Source organism: Schistocerca cancellata, chromosome 1, assembly GCF_023864275.1.
Source record: "Schistocerca cancellata isolate TAMUIC-IGC-003103 chromosome 1, iqSchCanc2.1, whole genome shotgun sequence".
NCBI classification, from domain to species: Eukaryota; Metazoa; Arthropoda; class Insecta; order Orthoptera; family Acrididae; genus Schistocerca; species Schistocerca cancellata.
In genome coordinates, this window is record NC_064626.1 from 678,836,663 (window position 1) to 678,856,886 (window position 20,224).

General features: G+C 42.2%; 1 protein-coding gene across 1 annotated transcript; it reads left to right on the forward strand.

The window, feature by feature from the left end:
- Positions 1 to 283: 283 nt before the first annotated feature.
- On the forward strand, positions 284 to 18,380 carry LOC126162077 (facilitated trehalose transporter Tret1-2 homolog). The gene is made up of 2 exons (XM_049918352.1): positions 284 to 434; positions 17,401 to 18,380. The coding sequence occupies exons 1-2, from the start codon at positions 324 to 326 to the stop codon at positions 17,740 to 17,742; spliced, it is 453 nt and encodes a 150-aa protein (XP_049774309.1). The 5' UTR covers positions 284 to 323; the 3' UTR covers positions 17,743 to 18,380.
- The last annotated feature ends 1,844 nt before the right edge of the window (positions 18,381 to 20,224 follow it).

Sequence of the window (20,224 nt, forward strand, 5' to 3'; positions counted from 1 at the left end):
AACTCCAGTTCGAGCTAGAAACGATGTACAAAGCTATCCGCCAGAAGCAAGAAACCAAAGGGAAGTGGAAAGACACATTTCTGGTACCAGTTTACCGGAGAACGTTACTCTTAATGCTTGGATACGGACTGATTCACACATCTACGGGATCTATAGCATTTGCTAACTACACGACCTACATATTTCAGAAGAGTGGAAGTGGCATCGATGCAAATGTGTCTTCAATCATCGTGACTGCTGTTTCTTTAGTTTCAAGTCTAGCGTCATCATTTGTCATCGAGAGGGTCGGCCGGCGACCTCTAGCTGTAGGCTCAGCACTAGTAATGGGCGTCTGCCTTGCCATAATGGGCGGATACTTTTATGCTGACGCCGTCCAGGGCGACGTGAACTCCGTCTTCGACTGGGTACCACTCGCTTGCTTCATTTGTTTCAATGTAAGCATGTACTTATTTTTATTACGAGGGCGAGCTGAAAACTAATGCCTCCTAATTCTTTTTATTCTGTTCTGAATATCGGTTGAGGCGTTACATGTCATGCGTGTTACTCAGTCGACTTTCCCGCTTCGATGAAACAAGTTGAAACCCTCCGCCGCTAGAGGGCTCCGAATTGTAGCTTGTAGCGTGGCGTGCTGTAACGTAATTGTGTTGGTGCGTGAGAAACAGGTTCTGCGATCAAATTTATAACCGCAGAAAACTTCGTCAGCACGTGGCGCACCCTCTCATGACAATGCCAGATCACATACGAGCTTTGCGATGTCTGCAACAATCTGACGCCTTCGGTTCACTGTCGTCGATCATCCCGACTTGGCCCCATCCGGTTTTCATATTATTCCAAACCTTATAGAACACCTTAGAGGTCTTCAATTTGGTAGCAACGAAGCGATATGCTAGCAGAGATTATGTTGTGGCTCCAAGTACAAAGTCAAACATTCTACAGTAACGGTATCAATAAATTGGGAGAAATGTGTTCGTCATCGTGGTGACTACGTTTAGAAATAAATATGTATACATGAAGAGCAAAGGTGTAGAATCTTAACAAAATTTGTTCTACTTAAAAAGTTTTAAAACTTTTCACTTAAAGAATTCGGAGGCATTACTTTTCAGCTCACCTTCGCATTTATTTACTGTCGCAATTCCTTCGGTATTTTATTCTCCACAGAATGTAACATAATGCTTTTCTTCCACGTAATTTGTATTGTTGTTTACTCCTCACACTTACCGTAGATATGATCACGAGTTACACTGATAAACCAAAACAGTACGAACACTGCACCCCGCGACGTTGGACGCCACGTGGTGGCGCTGCGAGCATGTGACGTGGTAACAAAAGTATGTAAGTGGAGCATACACGGACGGTCGATGACCCTAGCGACGAATGGGCTGCAAATGGGTAAATTCATTGTGATAAGCGACTTTGACAAAGAGCAATCGTTATTGTGCAGAACCTGTGAACGAGTATCTCGGAAACGGCGAATATGTGCTACTGTCGTGAACAAAAGAGGTAGGAGGACAGTGAATCTACCACTAGGTGCTAAATGGTTGGACGTCCACAACTCTTCACAGAATGTGGGGTTCGGAGGCTTGTCTGCTCTGTAAAGAGAGATAGATTGTGATGTGTGGCATCTCTGACGCAAGAGCACAATGCTGGTGCATGCACTAGTGTTGGGGAGCACACCGTTCGTAGTACGTTGCTGAACATAGAACTCCGCAACGGACCACCCCCCTAAGTGACCCAATGACATCGTCAATTACAACTGCAATGGCCGCGGGACCATCTGGATTCGACCGTCGATCAATGGAAACGTGTCGGTTCTTCGGGTAAATTACTTGCTACACTAGGTCTAAGGTCGTGTCCACAAACGCAGTCGTAGAGGTGAACGGCGGCTCGAAACGTGCAGTGCGCCTCGGACCACGGACACAGGCTGTGGAGGCGGGGGAGGGGGGGGGGCGAGCCGTATTATGCTATGGGAAATGTTGTCTTGCGCTTGATTGGGACCTGTGGTGGTAATCGAAGACACGCTAACAGCTCGAACCACCTGCATCCCCTCATGCCTGATATATTCCACGACGGCGGTGCCAACTTTTAGCAGTGTAACTGTCTGTGTCTCGGAATCAGAACCGTGCTACTGTGCTTTCAGGAGCATTATAGTGAATTCACGTTGATGTCTCGGTCACAAAATTCGACTGATGTAACTCCTATGTAACCCATGTGGATCGCTATCTGGCGCCACCACCGTGTACGCATATCACCAGCCTTTTATTTACAAGAATTACATGACCTGTGCGTAGACATCTAATGCCAAATACCTCCACAAACCTACTAAGAAACTGTCGGAGCCCCAATAGGCAAGTCAGCGATGTATTTCGTTCCAAAGACAGACAGACAAACTATTAAGCAGGTGGTCAGAATGGTTTGGCTCATCAGTATATACACATTCGTGACCACAACTATATGCTGATGATTTCATGCCTTTTGCTATCTCGGAAGATAATTTGCGGCAACATCCTTTGATCAGACATGATAACGTCCATTATTGTGGGCTGCAGATGAACTCGTAGGGACAATAATTCAGAAATCAATCATACATATTTATTTATTAAAATATTTTGCTCAGCCTTACAGAAGGTAGGTAGTGTCCAATATACTACATCCAATATACTACATCCAATATACTACACCACAGATACTAGTTACTACACAAGAAAGAAAGTCCCCTGCTTTATCAAAGTACCTGAGATACTATGGTGTAAAACCAATAGAGTAATGTAGACGGTGGAATTGAAATTCTGACCATAGCAGCAATGGGGCACTGAAATAAATTCAATGGTGACAAGTCAAAATTTGTACCCCAGTCGTACACGGATTTCCCACTTTACGCGAGTAGTCGCCTTAAGTGTTCCGGCTATGCAAGCACACTACCTGTCCAACCCAAATGCTTTACTAGCCGCACAATACAGACGTACTGTGTTCTTTCTCAATACTCTCACTGCTCGCAACCTCATGCTGATTTCCACAAGTGTTTCGACACTCGATAAGCCATGCTGTGCCAGAAAACAGCGAAGAGTGCTAAGGAATACAACAATGCAATGAATATGGGCATCGCTCGTCAGATAACTGCTATTAATCCAGTCACTTGCTTTAAGAGCAGGATAATCATGTAGCTGTCTGGTACAGCCCGTGCGCATACGAAATGCAGATATTGGCGAATCCATGGGGGGAGTGCCATTTGACTTTAGCGCAAGACTCTGCTACTAATAATACAAGGGGGACAGGCTGTAGAAACTAAAATAGCGTTTCGATAAAATATTTATTAAATAAAGCCAAAATCGTAATTATTTACCAGTTTCGGGTAAAACCAGACTGTGGTCGAATAATCTAACAGAGAAATCTCTTCTTCTAAAATCTAATGCAGACATCAGACTTATGCACAAAGAGCTGAGTGAATTGCTTTTGACTGAAACGAAGAGGATACACGAGTCAAGCCTACACCTGAGTGGGAGGGGGAAGGACAGATTAGCTAACCATCTTGAAGAATGTGTGAGGGGCCCACAAGCACACAAAGCTGCAACATCGTCCGAATTGAACAGTGAACCGAATATAGAATAAATTTCCTTTACTTCACGTCTATGGTCACAATTTTTTTTGTCTGGTGCCAAGAAAGTTTGTAACCATAGATGCGAAGTAAAGGAAATTTACAAAGCTAGATCTCTGTGATTTCTGGAGTCAGAGGGGCACATTTTTTGAGTTAGAACCAGTTTATAGACATACAGTACTCACAGAAATTAGAACAGAATAGATCCATTATGTATGTGACAGTTTACAGAAATGTAAAATTGCTTTGTTAGTCAGAGCACTAGGAGGTTGAGGCACAAGATAGATAAGCTTCTTGTAAGTCTTCCGTAGTAAATATTCTGTCCATCTCTGAAAACAATATGATCACACGGATGGAAAAGTTAAATTTAAGGGATTATAGGCTAGCATGATTTTCTTGTAGAGTAAACATGCTGGACAGAATATTTATAATGCTGATACAGGAAGTTTTTATGTAGAGAAACATGTGCTTGTTAGTTGTTACTGCAGGATGTTTATGTTATTGCAGCAGTCTGTAAGTACTCTCTAGGAAGCTTTCAACTGTTTACAAACAATCTATATACTTTGTTGAGCTACCAGTCATGCATGAAGAAGAAGTTAATAGTTAGTGGAGGTTTCAGTGCAGATTTATTAAACGATTCTGACAGGAAAAATAAAATGTATTCAATATTTGGTTGGCCAAATTTTCCAGCTTGCATGCAGCAAGATAGCAGGACATGACTCAAAAAAATTTTCAGACGGTGCTCAGACTGAAATAATTAATGTATTCCACATTGTTAATGGACTACCTGATCATGAGGTACAATTATGAGAACAAACAAATAAGCATTTCACAGCTCTGAGCAATGGGCCTTACTCACATTAATGACAACAGGGAAAAATGTCTTAAGAAGATATTAAAAGAGATAGTGTTGGATGAGGTACGTGAAGAAAGAAATGCTAATGCGAAATTCGATATATTCCATAGTAAATTTGTGTCAATATTTAAAAGTGGCTTTCCTAAAACGTCATCCAAAAAGTCCATAAAGCATGCAAGCCATGATAAAGGGAAAACACATATTTATTTAGAGGCCAGAAAAAGTCAAGATCTGACGTTACTTCAGTTCTATAAAAAATAATGTAGTATTTTAAGGAAAGTCATTAAACTGTCCAGAAATACACACTTCGTAACAGAAATTAATAACACAGATGATAATATTAAAAAAAATAAGAAATATTGTGAAATGGAAGACAGGACAACCAGTCAGTGCATAAGATACCACAACAATTAAACAAAATGACGATGCAGTGATTGGTAATTCACAAGTTGCAAATATCTTTAACAGACACTTTCCAAGCATAGTGGCAGATATACGATTAAATGGTTAAGTGTAAGAAACAAGGTAACACATTAAAAAATCATTGCATAAAATTTTAACTAGAAGTAGAAACAACATCCATCATTAAAAATTAATAGAATTATAATGATTCTAAAACACAAGACTTCATACAGTGTTGATAGAATTTCAGAATGAATTCTGAGACGTTGTTTTAACGTCCTGAGTGATATGTATGTACAATGTATCACTAGTACAAGGAATTTTTTCGAGAGAGGATAAAATATGAAAGTGTTAAGCTATTTTTAAACAAAGGGGACGAGGAAGAATTAAAGGTTTATCGCCCAGTTTCGTTACTGACATCTATTTCCAAAATATTCGAAAAAGTAGAATACAGTGATACCACATTTAAGTAGAAATAACTTACTTAGCAAATCACACTTTGGAGTCCAGAAGGGTTGCTCGACTGAGAATGCTATTTATACATTCACTTGCCAAATTTTACGAGCCTTAAATCATAAAATATCGATAGCTGGTATTTTTTGTGATGTTTGGAAGGCATTTGATTGTGTAAATCATGCTATTCTCTTAGAAAAACTTATGTTTTGTGGAACTGATGGCTTCACACACAGCTGGTTCGAATCATATTTAAAAATCCAGAATGTAAAATGTTGTGCTGAATAATTCAAACAATGTTGAGAGGGGAGAGACTATTAGTGCATGGGGTGAAATCACAAAGGAATTTTCAGAATGTTCCATTTGAGTCCGTACCTGTTCCATATATATGTGAATCAGCTTACACTTAACATTCAACAAGCAGAACTGGAACTTTTGACAGATGATACTAACGTTACCACAAATCTCATTAGAGAGAAAGACACAGAAGAGGTCGTCAATGATGTTTTTTAAAGAATTATTATATTTTTCTCTAAAAATGGGCTCTCTTAATTTTGAAAAAACACACTATGGTCAGTACGCTACTATAAATAGCCGTATCAACAACTGATGCAGCAAAAGTACGGGAGGTAGTAAACAGGGTAGAAAGTTCCAAATTTTTATATGTAAATATTGATGAAGGAAGCTGGAAGAAGCGTATAACTGAGCTACACACAATTAAGTTCAGCTGCTTTTGCCTATCTTGTTGTTGCTTGACTTGGAATCAAATGAATCAACTTTCTGACATATTTTGCACATTTCAGTTCAATAATATCTTGTGAATTAATTTTTTGGGATAGTTCACCGCTTAGAAACAGATTATTAAAGCACAAACGCTAGCAGTAAGAATAACATGTGATGTTCACCTGGGGTCGCCATGTAGGCATATCTTTAATAAGCTAGACATTTTAATTGCACCATCGCAATATATATGTATATTCCCTAATGAAAGTTTTAATATAAGCTAAAATGATTTCTCCTGAAAAAATGTATCTATTCGAGGACAAGTTTCATTTAAAAACTGATAGCCTGTGTTTTTTTTTTTTTTAAATTGTAAATATAGTTCCATGTTTAGCACTATAACATACGTTCCTAATGGTTACACTGATCACGTACACGTGTCATATAAACTGATTCGTTCCGCACCATTTCGGCAGAAGAGTCGTTAAAATGATGTGTGGAACATGTAACTAACTATATAACTATCAGCGATGACCTGAGAGACATTCAGGAAATTCAAGGTTGCTACTGGTATCGCCAGGTACCGACAGTAGCACTCATAGATACAGGGGTGACTTTGCTGAGCTATACTTCTAAACAGAGTCTTGTGATGCGTTTTAACTGAAACTGGCAAATAATTACGATCTATATTGTACTTAACGAATATTTTTAAGAATTTAGAATTCACAGTTGAAACAGATTCTCAAGACTATACTTTTGAACTTGGACAAACTATACCCAGACTTTCATAAAACCACAGAAAAGAAAGGAAATGTTAAATAATGAATGAGGGACTCGCAGGATTATGCATGTAGTGAGGAAACTGGGCCCATACGGTAATGTCATTGGTAGTAACACTTCATTCTCCCGTGGTTCAGTTTATAATTGTGCTAAATATTTGACCTTTATATAAGTGAATAAATTAGCCACATCTATAAAATTCATAAAATACTGAAGTCACTTTAACTTAACATTGTGTATTAATGGACATTGAGATCCAGATAATGTGTTAACGTCACGTTTTTGTAGTCGCTATCATAGGTAGACAACGATGGGGCAGATGATCAGAAATTTGGAGCTTGCAAAGGTAATTTTCACAGATACCAATTTCAAGTGGCAGATACATTGCTGCTTGAATTTCAAAATTGCAGTGCTGTGTGTAGTGAAATGAGGTGAAAACAAAATAATATTCGCAGACTGCACTAGAAGTTATCATCAGAAATAAAGTACTCCATATTCACAGAATTCTTCCGTGGTGCTACTTATTATTACTAACTAGTTGAGTACGTGGTACTGCCCCAGTATGTACGAATATTTATTCCTATTTTCTGTTGGTCCAACTCATCCTTCCCTCTTTCAGTCCATCTCATCCCACTCTCTCTCTATCTCCTCTTCCTCCCTCTCTACCTCTCTCCTCCTAACCACTCTCTATACAACTCCTACTCAGATTTATATGAGTCTGCTCCTCCCTCCTCTCTCTGACCATCTACTCCATCCCCATCTGTCAGTCTGCAACTTCCCCCTCTGAGTACGTCTCCTACTGCTACCTCTATATCCTCCTCAATCCCTCTATCTTCTCTTCCTCCCCTCTGAGTACAAGTTTGTTGAAATCGATCGACTGGTCTAAGAGTAGTTTCTTACCTGCGGCTTCGCTCACATACGCTCGTGTCACATGTCACATGAATTTCATACATATTTAATATACACTCCTGGAAATGGAAAAAAGAACTCATTGACACCGGTGTGTCAGAACCACCATACTTGCTCCGGACACTGCGAGATGGCTGTACAAGCAATGATCACACGCACGGCACAGCGAACACACCAGGAACCGCGGTGTTGGCCGTCGAATGGCGCTAGCTGCGCAGCATTTGTGCACCGCCGCCGTCAGTGTCAGCCAGTTTGCCGTGGCATACGGAGCTCCATCGCAGTCTTTAACACTGGTAGCATGCCGCGACAGCGTGGACGTGAACCGTATGTGCAGTTGACGGACTTTGAGCGAGGGCGTATAGTGGGGATGCGGGAGGCCGGGTGGACGTACCGCCGAATTGCTCAACACGTGGGGCGTGAGGTCTCCACAGTACATCGATGTTGTCGCCAGTGGTCGGCGGAAGGTTCACGTGCCCGTCGACCTGGGACCGGACCGCAGCGACGCACGGATGCACGCCAAGACCGTAGGATCCTACGCAGTGCCGTAGGGGACCGCACCGCCACTTCCCAGCAAATTAGGGACACTGTTGCTCCTGGGGTATCGGCGAGGACCATTCGCAACCGTCTCCATGAAGCTGGGCTACGGTCCCGCACACCGTTAGGCCGTCTTCCGCTCACGCCCCAAAATCGTGCAGCCCGCCTCCAGTGGTGTCGCGACAGGCGTGAATGGAGGGACGAATGGAGACGTGTCGTCTTCAGCGATGAGAGTCGCTTCTGCCTTGGTGCCAATGATGGTCGTATGCGTGTTTGGCGCCGTGCAGGTGAGCGCCACAATCAGGACTGCATACGACCGAGGCACACAGGGCCAACACCCGACATCATGGTGTGGGGAGCGATCTCTTACACTGGCCGTACACCACTGGTGATCGTCGAGGGGACACTGAATAGTGCACGGTACATCCAAACCGTCATCGAACCCATCGTTCTACCATTCCTAGACCGGCAAGGGAACTTGCTGTTCCAACAGGACAATGCACGTCCGCATGTATCCCGTGCCACCCAACGTGCTCTAGAAGGTGTAAGTCAACTACCCTGGCCAGCAAGATCTCCGAATCTGTCCCCAATTGAGCATGTTTGGGACTGGATGAAGCGTCGTCTCACGCGGTCTGCACGTCCAGCACGAACGCTGGTCCAACTGAGGCGCCAGGTGGAAATGGCATGGCAAGCCGTTCCACAGGACTACATCCAGCATCTCTACGATCGTCTCCATGGGAGAATAGCAGCCTGCATTGCTGCGAAAGGTGGATATACACTGTACTAGTGCCGACATTGTGCATGCTCTGTTGCCTGTGTCTATGTGCCTGTGGTTCTGTCAGTGTGATCATGTGATGTATCTGACCCCAGGAATGTGTCAATAAAGTTTCCACTTCCTGGGACAATGAATTCACGGTGTTCTTATTTCAATTTCCAGGAGTGTATTTCACACATATCTGTACACAAATTTACCTTTTATCTCTAGTGAATATCAATCTGTAGTTTCGTTTTCACGCAGCTCGATGTGTATGAAGTCATATCTCCTGTAACGTAAGGCGTACAACCATATGGTTTTGGAGGTGCATTTAGCGCCTTATGTGGACACTGTCTGTGATACCTATTGCATGTAGAATTAGTGTTTGTCACGTATCATCTCCTGAACTTTGTGTAGTATGATGATACAGTTTTGCAGATACATTCAGTGGTATATCTGAATATTGTCTGGAAAAGTCTTGTGTTTACAGTTAAGAGTATGGTAGCAATAAAATGTCGAACCCGGTGCAGCTGTTATACTGCACGAACAGTGAGAAATGGAGTAAGCGGATTAAGAACTAATGGAGAAAGAACTTTTCCTCTTTCATCATTTTATGTGGGTTGTTAGCGAGAAAAAGTATGGTATAGGTTTGAAATGATCAATAATCAATCTCAAATACTGGATGAATAAAGTCTGGGTTACACTCGTTTCCCCCCCCCCCCCATCCCCACCCTAGGACAGGTACTTGGTTTCAACCCCTAAAGCCATTCTCTCCAGACAGTAAGCGATATGTGTACCAAGTTTGGTTGATAACGGTCCAGCGGCTTAGAAGGAGATGGGGAACGTACCTACATACGGTCCAGTCACATTAATGCGATCACCTGTCAGAAGCCTGAATAACCATCGTTTGCAGCGCGGTCGTGCAGGAAGAGTGTCAGTGAGGTTCTGAAACGCACCGCCAGGGATGTGGAGGCATGCTGACTCCAGTGCCCTGGCCAGCTGCCCCAGGTTTCTCGGCTGAGGATCCAAGGTGCAAACAGGCCGGTCGAGGTGGTTCCATAAATTGTCGATTGGGTTTAAATCAGGAGATTTTGGTGGCCAGGCGCGTACGGTAAGCTCATTATGGTGCTCTTCGAACCACACACGTACACTGCGAGCTGTGTGAGACGTTGCATTGTCTGGCTGGTAGATACCATCGCGCTGAGGAAAACACAAACTGTACGCTTTGGTAGACATAGTCTCCAAGCGTAACTTACGTTGATCCATTGTGCCTTACAGAATGACGAGGGCATCCAGGCAATGCCACGAAAATATTCCCCAGACCATAACGCTCGCTCCTCTGACATCTTTCCGACGATTATTGCAGTGCCGTACACGCCAACGGCCATATCTCCGATGGAGCGTAAAACGTGATTCATCTGAAAAGGTTTCCTGTTGTCTGTGCTAGACGAAGGTTGCTGATGTGAGAAAATTATTGTTCTCCCGTGATATTATTCACGTGACCATGGCATTTTGCTGCATGCATCTCATAGTTGACACTTCCAAACAATATGATAAATATAACCTTCTGACGAAGGGCACTAAAACACTAAATGCCTGAAACCGGTAAAGAAATTAAATTTCTTTTATGCCACTGGTCACTTACTATTGCTTTATTATTCATGAGCTTGAGCGCTAATGCGATTTTGTGGCTCAAGATTAACTTGTATTAGTCAATTTTTCGTACCAGATGATTGTCATTGATCGAAACTGACAGCAAATAAATACATTGTTCTAAAGCACTCTAGTGTCATGGGTTTCCTGAATCTTCTGAAGAAGCCACTTGTCACCACTCAGTGGACGTCCAGTTGCGCTACTGGCTTGAAAATTCCAGTCTTCATGGACGATGGATAGCAGTCAGCACAGGTGCAAGAAACAGGTGACTGTTGTGGATGGAGTCTCATAAGCAGCAACGTTCGGTGAACGGTCGTCCAGGAGACACTTTTGGTAGCCCCTAGGCTCGTCTAGGCGCTCGATTTCTCAACAGTTGGACGTCTGTTTGCCCATTCACATTTCGACAGTCGTCGTTCACCCTTGTCACCTACGGCCCATTGTGTAGCACAGTTGCCCCAGCGTCGTTTTTGGATAACTCCATTTTGCCATGCACGGTATACTTTAACAGCGGCGGCACTTGAACAGTTTACAAACATAGTCGTTACGGAAACGCTTCCACCCTAGGCCCAGAAGCCAACGATCACGCCCGTTTGGACGTCAGATAATTCGCTCCGTTTCCGCGTTTCGACAACGAATGCGCTGTTTACCGCCCCCCCCCCCCCTCCTTACATTTACACCTTGTGTTGCCAGTGCTGTAACCTGCCGTCTGTGTGTGGTTGTTGCACGTTGACGTCGAACTTAAGCAGTGATCACATTAATGTGAGTGACCGTCAACAAGAGGCGGTCAGAAAGTTCCCTTTCGAGGCCGTACAGTCCAGAATAGGTATGCCAATCAGACAAAATCACAGTGCGGATTGAGGCTACCATCCCATTGACGGACCAGGTTGAAGATACCCATTTGGTGAAACGCAATGTCCTGCTGCATGCAACAGTCTCTAAATGCCTGCTATACGTTCGCCCCCGACAGGAATCGTCGATCTTTCAAGGTCTTCTTTACGGGAGCAAATGGAGCATGGGGAGAGATCAAGGCTAGAGAGATGAGCTCGGTGACTTCCTACTTGAGTTCTAATAACTTAAGCATTACGTTATTTGCGATATGGGGACGTGTTTTATCATGAAGCAGCAACACACCTTGTTTAACCTTTTCCCAGAAGTTTCGCCTTAACTGCACGCTGTAATTCCTCCGGCATTGCGCAGTACCACAAGGTTACTTGAAATCAATATGCAGTGAGGCTCCCAGATCGATCGACATCTTGTGCTGAATCAAGAGCAGTAAGGTACTTTGCGCACCATTACATAATGGTGGTTTTCACCAGGCACATTTGGTAATAACGTTGCCACATTTGACGTGTCCGCGTTTATCGCACGCACTTTGGAAAAACGCGAATGCCGCACTAATCCCTTGCCTACATGTCGGAGCTTATATAACCACACCGAGCGAGGTGGCGCAGTGGTTAGACACTGGACTCGCATTCGGAAGGACGACGGTTCAATCCCGCGTCCGGCCATCCTGATTTAAGTTTTCCGTGATTTCCCTAAATCACTTCAGGCAAATGCCGGGATGGTTCCTCTGAAAGGGCACGGCCGACTTACTTCCCCATCCTTCCCTAATCCGATGAGACCGATGACCACGCTGTCTGGTCTCCTTCCCCAAACCAACCAACCGTTATATAACCATATCGGAATCCTGCTGTGTTTCATACACACTTAATCAACATCCTCAAACGCAAACTTTTGACGCCCCTTTTACTTACGCAAATATATCCACCCATTTTTATAATATGTATGGAATAACAAACAGATAAAAAGATAAAATGGCTTAAGAGTCACCATAACAAATAACCATAATAAACACCTTCTATCAGCACAAAATTATCATGTACGTAGGCTTGTTGCAGGTTATAATTGAACGCTAAGTGACAATAGTTTTCATAGTATTATGATGATAAAAAGCGTTTCTGCTCTATAATATGTTTTTTTTATGAACCAACTAGTTTCATGGCGTTAGAGGCACATCTTCAGGGATACATCTGTACATAAACGAGAGCAAAACATATACAAATCCTGTTTTGACTAAAATGTAGTTGAAATGTACATATAGTAAAATTACTCACTCATTTATTTCAAGCGATAGCCATTAGATGACCAAACATCTTTCATCGAATTATACTAAAAATGTTCCCCCATCAAGAGGTCGGTAGTCAAGTCAAAATACGGCAGTGAAAGGATTTTCAGCAGTAGATTTCCCTCTACGAGGAGTATTTTCTGGATGGTTTTTGCTCCACACAATCAGTATTATGGGATTTCTGTAATCAGTCCTGTCTACCGATGAAGTATCAATCTGTATAATCGTCGTCTGAGGGATTACAGACAATCCTCGGGAAATAGTCGAGGTGCCTCATCAGGATCGGTTCAGCATCACGTTCTTTGGTTTCTGCATGACTGTGCACTTACGCATTACGGTTCACCGACACCTCAACATCTTCCGTGGACGTTGGATAGGAGGCGAAGGTCATGTAGCACAGCCTCCTAGATCACCAGACTTGAACCCCCTGGATTTTTTTACCTGTGGGGGCATCTGAAAAGCGTTGTGCATGCTGAACCAGTTCCTGATGTGCAGATCCTTAAACAGTGTGTTCTCGACGCCTGTGACCGTATTCGGAGAGAGAGGCCGGAACGTGCGAAAGAGTGCGGCAATCCACGATGCGACGTGTGAACGCGTGTATTGCATCCTATGAAGGCCACCTTGAATTTTTGTTGTGACGAGGATGCGATGCAGTTCTGTACTGTGCTCCGGGACGACTTGTTGTCGTACGCACACTGTCCATTAACGAACACATGTTCACAGGACCTTTCCCCTCAACTTCCTGTCAGGAATCAGTCACTGCTGTTTGTCAAAAGAAATGGGTCAAATGGCTCTGAGCACTATGGGACTTAACATCTGTGGTCATCAATCCCCTAGAACTTAGAACTACTTAAACCTAACCAACCTAAGGACATCACACACATCCATGCCCGAGGCAGGATTCGAACCTGCGACCGTAGCAGTCCCGCGGTTCCGGACTGAGCGCCTAGAACCGCTAGACCACCGCGGCCGGCCTGCTGTTTGTCGGTTGCATTAATCTTCACACTGTAGTGTGGAGAGAGCTATGCGAGAGGCGTTCAATGAATTCGAAAGTAAAGTTCTATGTACTGACTTGGCAGAAAATCCTAAGAAATTTTGGTCTTATGTGAAAGCGGTAGGTGGATCAAAACAAAATGTCCAGACACTCTGTGACCAAAATGATACTGAAACAGACGATGACAGACTAAAGGCCGAGATACTAAATGTCTTTTTCCAAAGTTGTTTCACAGAGGAAGATTGCACTGTAGTTCCTTCTCTAGATTGTCGCACAGATGACAAAATGGTAGATATCGAAATAGACGACAGAGGGATAGAGAAACAATTAAAATCGCTCAAAAGAGGAAAGGCCTCTGGACCTGATGGGATACCAGTTCAATTTTACACAGAGTACGCGAAGGAACTTGCCCCCCTTCTTGCAGCGGTGTACCGTAGGTCTCTAGAAGAGCGTAGCGTTCCAAAGGATTGGAAAAGGGCACAGGTCATCCCCGTTTTCAAGAAGGGACGTCGAACAGATGTGCAGAACTATAGACCTATATCTCTAACGTCGATCAGTTGTAGAATTTTGGAACACGTATTGTGTTCGAGTATAATGACTTTTCTGGAGACTAGAAATCTACTCTGTAGGAATCAGCATGGGTTTCGAAAAAGACGGTCATGTGAAACCCAGCTCGCGCTATTCGTCCACGAGACTCAGAGGGCCATAGACACGGGTTCACAGGTAGATGCCGTGTTTCTTGACTTCCGCAAGGCGTTCGATACAGTTCCCCACAGTCGTTTATTGAACAAAGTAAGAGCATATGGACTATCAGACCAATTGTGTGATTGGATTGAGGAGTTCCTAGATAACAGGACGCAGCATGTTATTCTCAATGGAGAGAAGTCTTCCGAAGTAAGAGTAATTTCAGGTGTGCCGCAGGGGAGTGTCATAGGACCGTTGCTGTTCACAATATACATAAATGACCTGGTGGATGACATCGGAAGTTCACTGAGGCTTTTTGCGGATGATGCTGTGGTGTATCGGGAGGTTGTAACAATGGAAAATTGTACTGAAATGCAGGAGGATCTGCAGCGAATTGACGCATGGTGCAGGGAATGGCAACTGAATCTCAATGTAGACAAGTGTAATGTGCTGCGGATACACAGAAAGATAGATCCTTTATCATTTAGCTACAAAATAGCAGGTCAGCAACTGGAAGCAGTTAATACCATAAATTATCTGGGAGTACGCATTAGGAGTGATTTAAAATGGAATGATCATATAATGTTGATTGTCGGTAAAGCAGATGCCAGACTGAGATTCATTGGAAGAATCCTAAGGAAATGCAATCCGAAAACAAAGGAAGTAGGTTACAGTACGCTTGTTCGCCCACTGCTTGAATACTGCTCAGCAGTGTGGGATCCGTACCAGATAGGGTTGATACAAGACATAGAGAAGATCCAACGGAGAGCAGCGCGCTTCGTTACAGGATCATTTAGTAATCGCGAAAGCGTTACGGAGATGATAGATAAACTCCAGTGGAAGACTCTGCAGGAGAGACGCTCAGTAGCTCAGTACGGGCTTTTGTCAAAGTTTCGAGAACATACCTTCACCGAAGAGTCAAGCAGTATATTGCTTCCTCCTACGTATATCTCGCGAAGAGACCATGAGGATAAAATCAGAGAGATTAGAGCCCACACAGAGGCATACCGACAATCCTTCTTTCCACGAACAATACGAGACTGGAATAGAAGGGAGAACCGATAGAGGTACTGAAGGTACCCTCCGCCACGCACCGTCAGGTGGCTTGCGGAGTATGGATGTAGATGTAGATGTATAGACGTAGCAAAGGAGTAATACTGTCGTGACAAGAGGTACGCAGGGACTACTGAGACTGCAACCGAGCCGAACCAGAGATGGCACTGATAAAGAAAACGGGCGCACGCTGGTAACAACTTATGCACTCGGAGGTGCCATGGGAACAATATCGTAAAATGTGGCAGTGAAATTTTAGTAGCATCTATACAAGTAATTTTACAAATGATAGGCAGAAGAGCCTGTTACAATAGTTATGTGAAGATGCAGGAAGCGTCTCCCATTGTATACACTCAATGGGCAACTATACTTGCGCCACTGCAACATTTTAGCCAAGTACGATTGCCTGAATATAACCACCTAAGACATGCATTCTGTTCCTTATTTCAAACCAGTTTTATACGGAGTCTTTTTGCATTCTTCCCTGAAATCACTGTCCTTCGCTCTGACCTTTCCTGGTTGACCTCTAGTATTGTCACCATTTATGTATTTTTTCCTAAAGATACTTTTTTAATAAATCTGTATATATATTTTATTTTATAATTGTATTCCACTACGCATGGTTGCCCCACCGTGGTTAGATAATAAAATAACTTTGATTTTGTTTCTTGTCGCCCCCGCTATATACGTTCTTATGTGCATCTGCCTGTTTTCCTGATCAGTACTGTCTCCGGTTAAGCTCAGCTACAGTCTTGCCGGTCCCTGCCTCTTGACGTCATGACGATATTACATCTTCGGTACATCTGTATAATATATTTAATTTTCCGTTTCCTCAGTCCTTCTTTAATCTCGATGATGGTCTGTTTTGTAAACAGCACTTTACCTAGAGTTGACCTTCCGTATTTATCTTATAATTATGCAGACTCTTTTTCGAGATTTATTTTACCTCATCAGTTTAACGTAGGTTTCTATAATATATAATTTGTTTTATACTTTTCCATCCATCTGTATTATCGGTTTATCATTATTGTGTTTCCTTTATCGGAATGATGTTCCTACAATCTGCCATATCTTGACTACCGATCTCCTGACGGTCGAACATTTTTAGTACAGTTGGACAGAGAATGTTGGGTCGTCTACTGGTTATCGTTTGAACTAAGTTATTAAGTGAATTTTCAGTACATAATTTTCCTATGTAGTTTCGTGTAAAATCCGAAACATGACTTTTATACGTTTTGCCGTTGTTCATATACAGATGTATCCCTAAAGATGTGGCTCTAACGGCATGAAATTACTTGGTTCATGAATACATGTTTATCATACAGCTGAAACAGTGTTTTTCATAGTGATACAATTCTACAGCTGTGAACACCACAATTTCTAGTATTTCTAGTCAAATGCTCCTGCAGACATGTGGCAAATCAGGCTTCACACTAGTCATCATCGAAAGCCCATCCTGGCCGATGATTGTGTAAGAACATGCGAGGGATCTGTATTCCCATGAGACACCTGTCACTAGTATCCAAATGTGGCACTGCATTCCCAAACATTGGGCAAAATATTAACAATACTGATGTGATATGTCCAAGGATGTCAATGAAATAAAGTGTTTATTTCAAGTAGAATCAAGAAAACTTGACACAGTAAAATGACTTCTATTAAAAAATTAATAGCAGCCATCAATCTAAGCACTAAAAAAATGCAAAACTCATTTGATAAAATCTATGCTCGTCTTTAGTTACTCATCATATTCACCTTTGAATCCTCAACAATAGTTCCTGTAATAAACATTAATTTGCATATTTTTCAGAGTATTTAGTTGTCAAGGGTTATGCAAAAATCTTACATTTGAACTGTAACATTGTGCTAATGAGTACTAAATATGTTTCAGCTAAGCAACAGTGTTGCATCAGCGCCAATTGGATCCCTGCTCACAGGAGAGGTGTTCCACGTGTCCGTTAAGGCCATCTGCCTGACGTTATACAGCACAGTAACAGCTCTCTATGGCTTTGTCCTGAAGAAGCTGTTCCAAGTGGTGTCGGACGGTCTGGGTGCTTATTACTCCTTCTGGGCGTTCTCTTTTATGTGCTTTGTCTGTGCAGTGTACATGTACAAGCTGCTGCCCGAAACAAGAGGAAAGACCTTTGCACAGATCAACGACGATATGGAATACATCACAGGTGGACATGTTGATGACGACAACAAAGATTCAGTGAAGACAGCTTCTGGATGAAAGTTAAAAAGTGCTTGCCCTTTTACCTAAGTTAACAACATTGCAGCGAAGTAACATATTTCATTCTGCTTCACACTTGTCGTATCACGAAAAATAACTCTCAAGGGGAGAAGCAACTGAATCCAAGTTTCCATTAAGGAAACACCTAGAAATGTCACATAGACAAACCTGATGTACATTTCGTAGAAACTCAGAGTACCTGACATTTCAGAAAAAGTTTTTAGATCATGTCATTCTCATTATAGACAGTGTGTTCTACACCAGTCTTTGTATTGTAAGTTTGACAACTGCAGTTTCTGTATGCATATTATAATTTATCATAGACGGTCTTTTCCACATCGTAACAAATATGATGTATGCATGATGTTTTTCACCCGTTACCAATTTTGTTTTCTGGGTGATCTGTTTATGAACAGCTGTATCTTAACGATATCGCCACATCTAAAATTCCTTTGAAGTAAAGCACGGCAAGAGAAGCATTCAATAAATCGGAAGTGATTATCTAATAGTCGACGACACATATTTCTAATGGCAGCAGATGATCTGTTATTGACCCTAAGAGAGTGGAAAACGAATCTTGCTTTGGAACAAATCGCTCAATCGTGATATTGTGGATATTTCCATGTGATCTTATAGTATTATTGCCTAAGATTATGTGCAGTTTAAATTAAACTTCTAGTAAGTTTTTAGATTTGCTTTTATAATGATATTTTAAGCGGTATTCCCGTGCTTGCAAAAAAATGAATTTTCGCTTGCGAAGATCTGATTTCCATTCAGTTATGTGATCACAAAGTTAAGTGTTCTTTCAGCATTTTATCATTCATGTGAACTAAATCTGTTTAGCTTTATAATGCTCTAGATGTTGTGAAACTATCGGCTTTTATTGATTAATTGTGAAGTGAATTAAAGAAGTTTGGTCCTTACCATAACTCCTTCTGTAAGTTTCAGCAGTGTCTACAGATGTGTGCTTCTTCAGACGAAAATTGTCTTTGTTATTTGTTTTGCTTCTCTAAAGAAATGTGAAATATGATTAAAGAAATGGCTCAATTCATTTTATTTATTAACAAAATATTTTCTTCTCACATCCTATTTTCTAGAACGTTTTCAACAATAGTACCAAACATTACATACAAACATGAACGTCAGCTTCGTTTCTCTGTGTGCTGAAGTACTATTCTCTTTTGGTCCACGGACTGTAACGTTATTTTGACACAAACCTATTTCAAACACAATTAATGTACAAGGAGTGCACGAAATACATCTCTTAGCTACTACAAGTGTAAGCTTCTCTAAGAAGCAGCTACTAGCGAATACTTTCAGTATTCGATATAGTAACGTTAACTGTAAAAATGGTCCATGTTACAAGATTGGTAGTAAAAGAATCTAGTGACAACACTTCATTTAAAGCTTCGTGGGGCCTCACCTCTATCCCATATTCACAGATTTCAATTACGCCTGGCTTCTTGTCAAATACACGATTATACACTGAAGAGCCAAAGAAACTGGTACACTTGCCTAATATCGTGGAGGGCCCCTGCGAGCACGCATAATGGTCGAAACACGACGTGGCATGGACTCTACTAATGTCGAAGTAGTGCTGGAGGAAACTGACACCGTGAATCCTGCAGGGCTGTCCATAAATCCGTAAGAGAGCGAGGGGTGGAGATCTATTCTGAACAGCACGTACATGTCCATCCACTCGTTATAATTTGAAACGATGTAACGTCCCATTAGAAAAATTACGAATAACTGTGCTAGTAAACTTCTACGTTATTTGATTTTCAAATAGCTGAGCAAAACTCAATGTTCTCAAACAGTTTTCTCTTTACTTATTCTGATCAGTTGTAAACTGACAGATTTTTTAGAACAACACAATCTGACTTTCAAAAATCCCTACAAAAGAATGGCCGTGACTAACAATAACCTATATCTTTCATGAATCACTTACATCACAAAAATCTTCGTTACTCGAACTACTGCAATACAGCGAGCACCAATACTGACAGCTAAATAAAAGATTCTTACTACTGAAGGCACTAACTACTGTTAGGCATAGGTAGCAAATGAAAGATTTTGATAGAGAATGAACAATGTATTTACCTTAATAGTGTTCAAAACTCATCATATATATATATCTATCAATTCATGGCATCCATCTTTACAAATTTCCTTTTTCTGGTGGACACACGTCCAGATCGTACGCTTATAGTAACCTCTCAAAACTCTGGCATCTCTCTCTCCACATCCACCACTGGATCTCTGCCCACGCCAATCTGACGGGCACACTGATAGTCGAGGTGGCATCACACTCTCTGCATCCCCCGGTTTCCGTAAGACACATTTCACCGGCACTCGCCCACATCCGAGAGTTCTTGATTTACCTCAGCTACTTAAGATCAGACCTTCCGACGGCACGGATGCCCAGCGCGAAAGACTTCTATTGCCTTTATCAACAGCTGCAACCTGTCAATAAAGTCGCACA

Excerpts from the sequence above, each read along its gene's own strand:
- LOC126162077 (XM_049918352.1), top strand. The coding sequence starts at position 324 with ATGGGCGTCTGCCTTGCCATAATGGGCGGATACTTTTATGCTGACGCC. Across the intron at positions 435-17,400 it reads CTTGCTTCATTTGTTTCAAT|CTAAGCAACAGTGTTGCATC; the intron begins GTAAGCATGTAC and ends AATATGTTTCAG.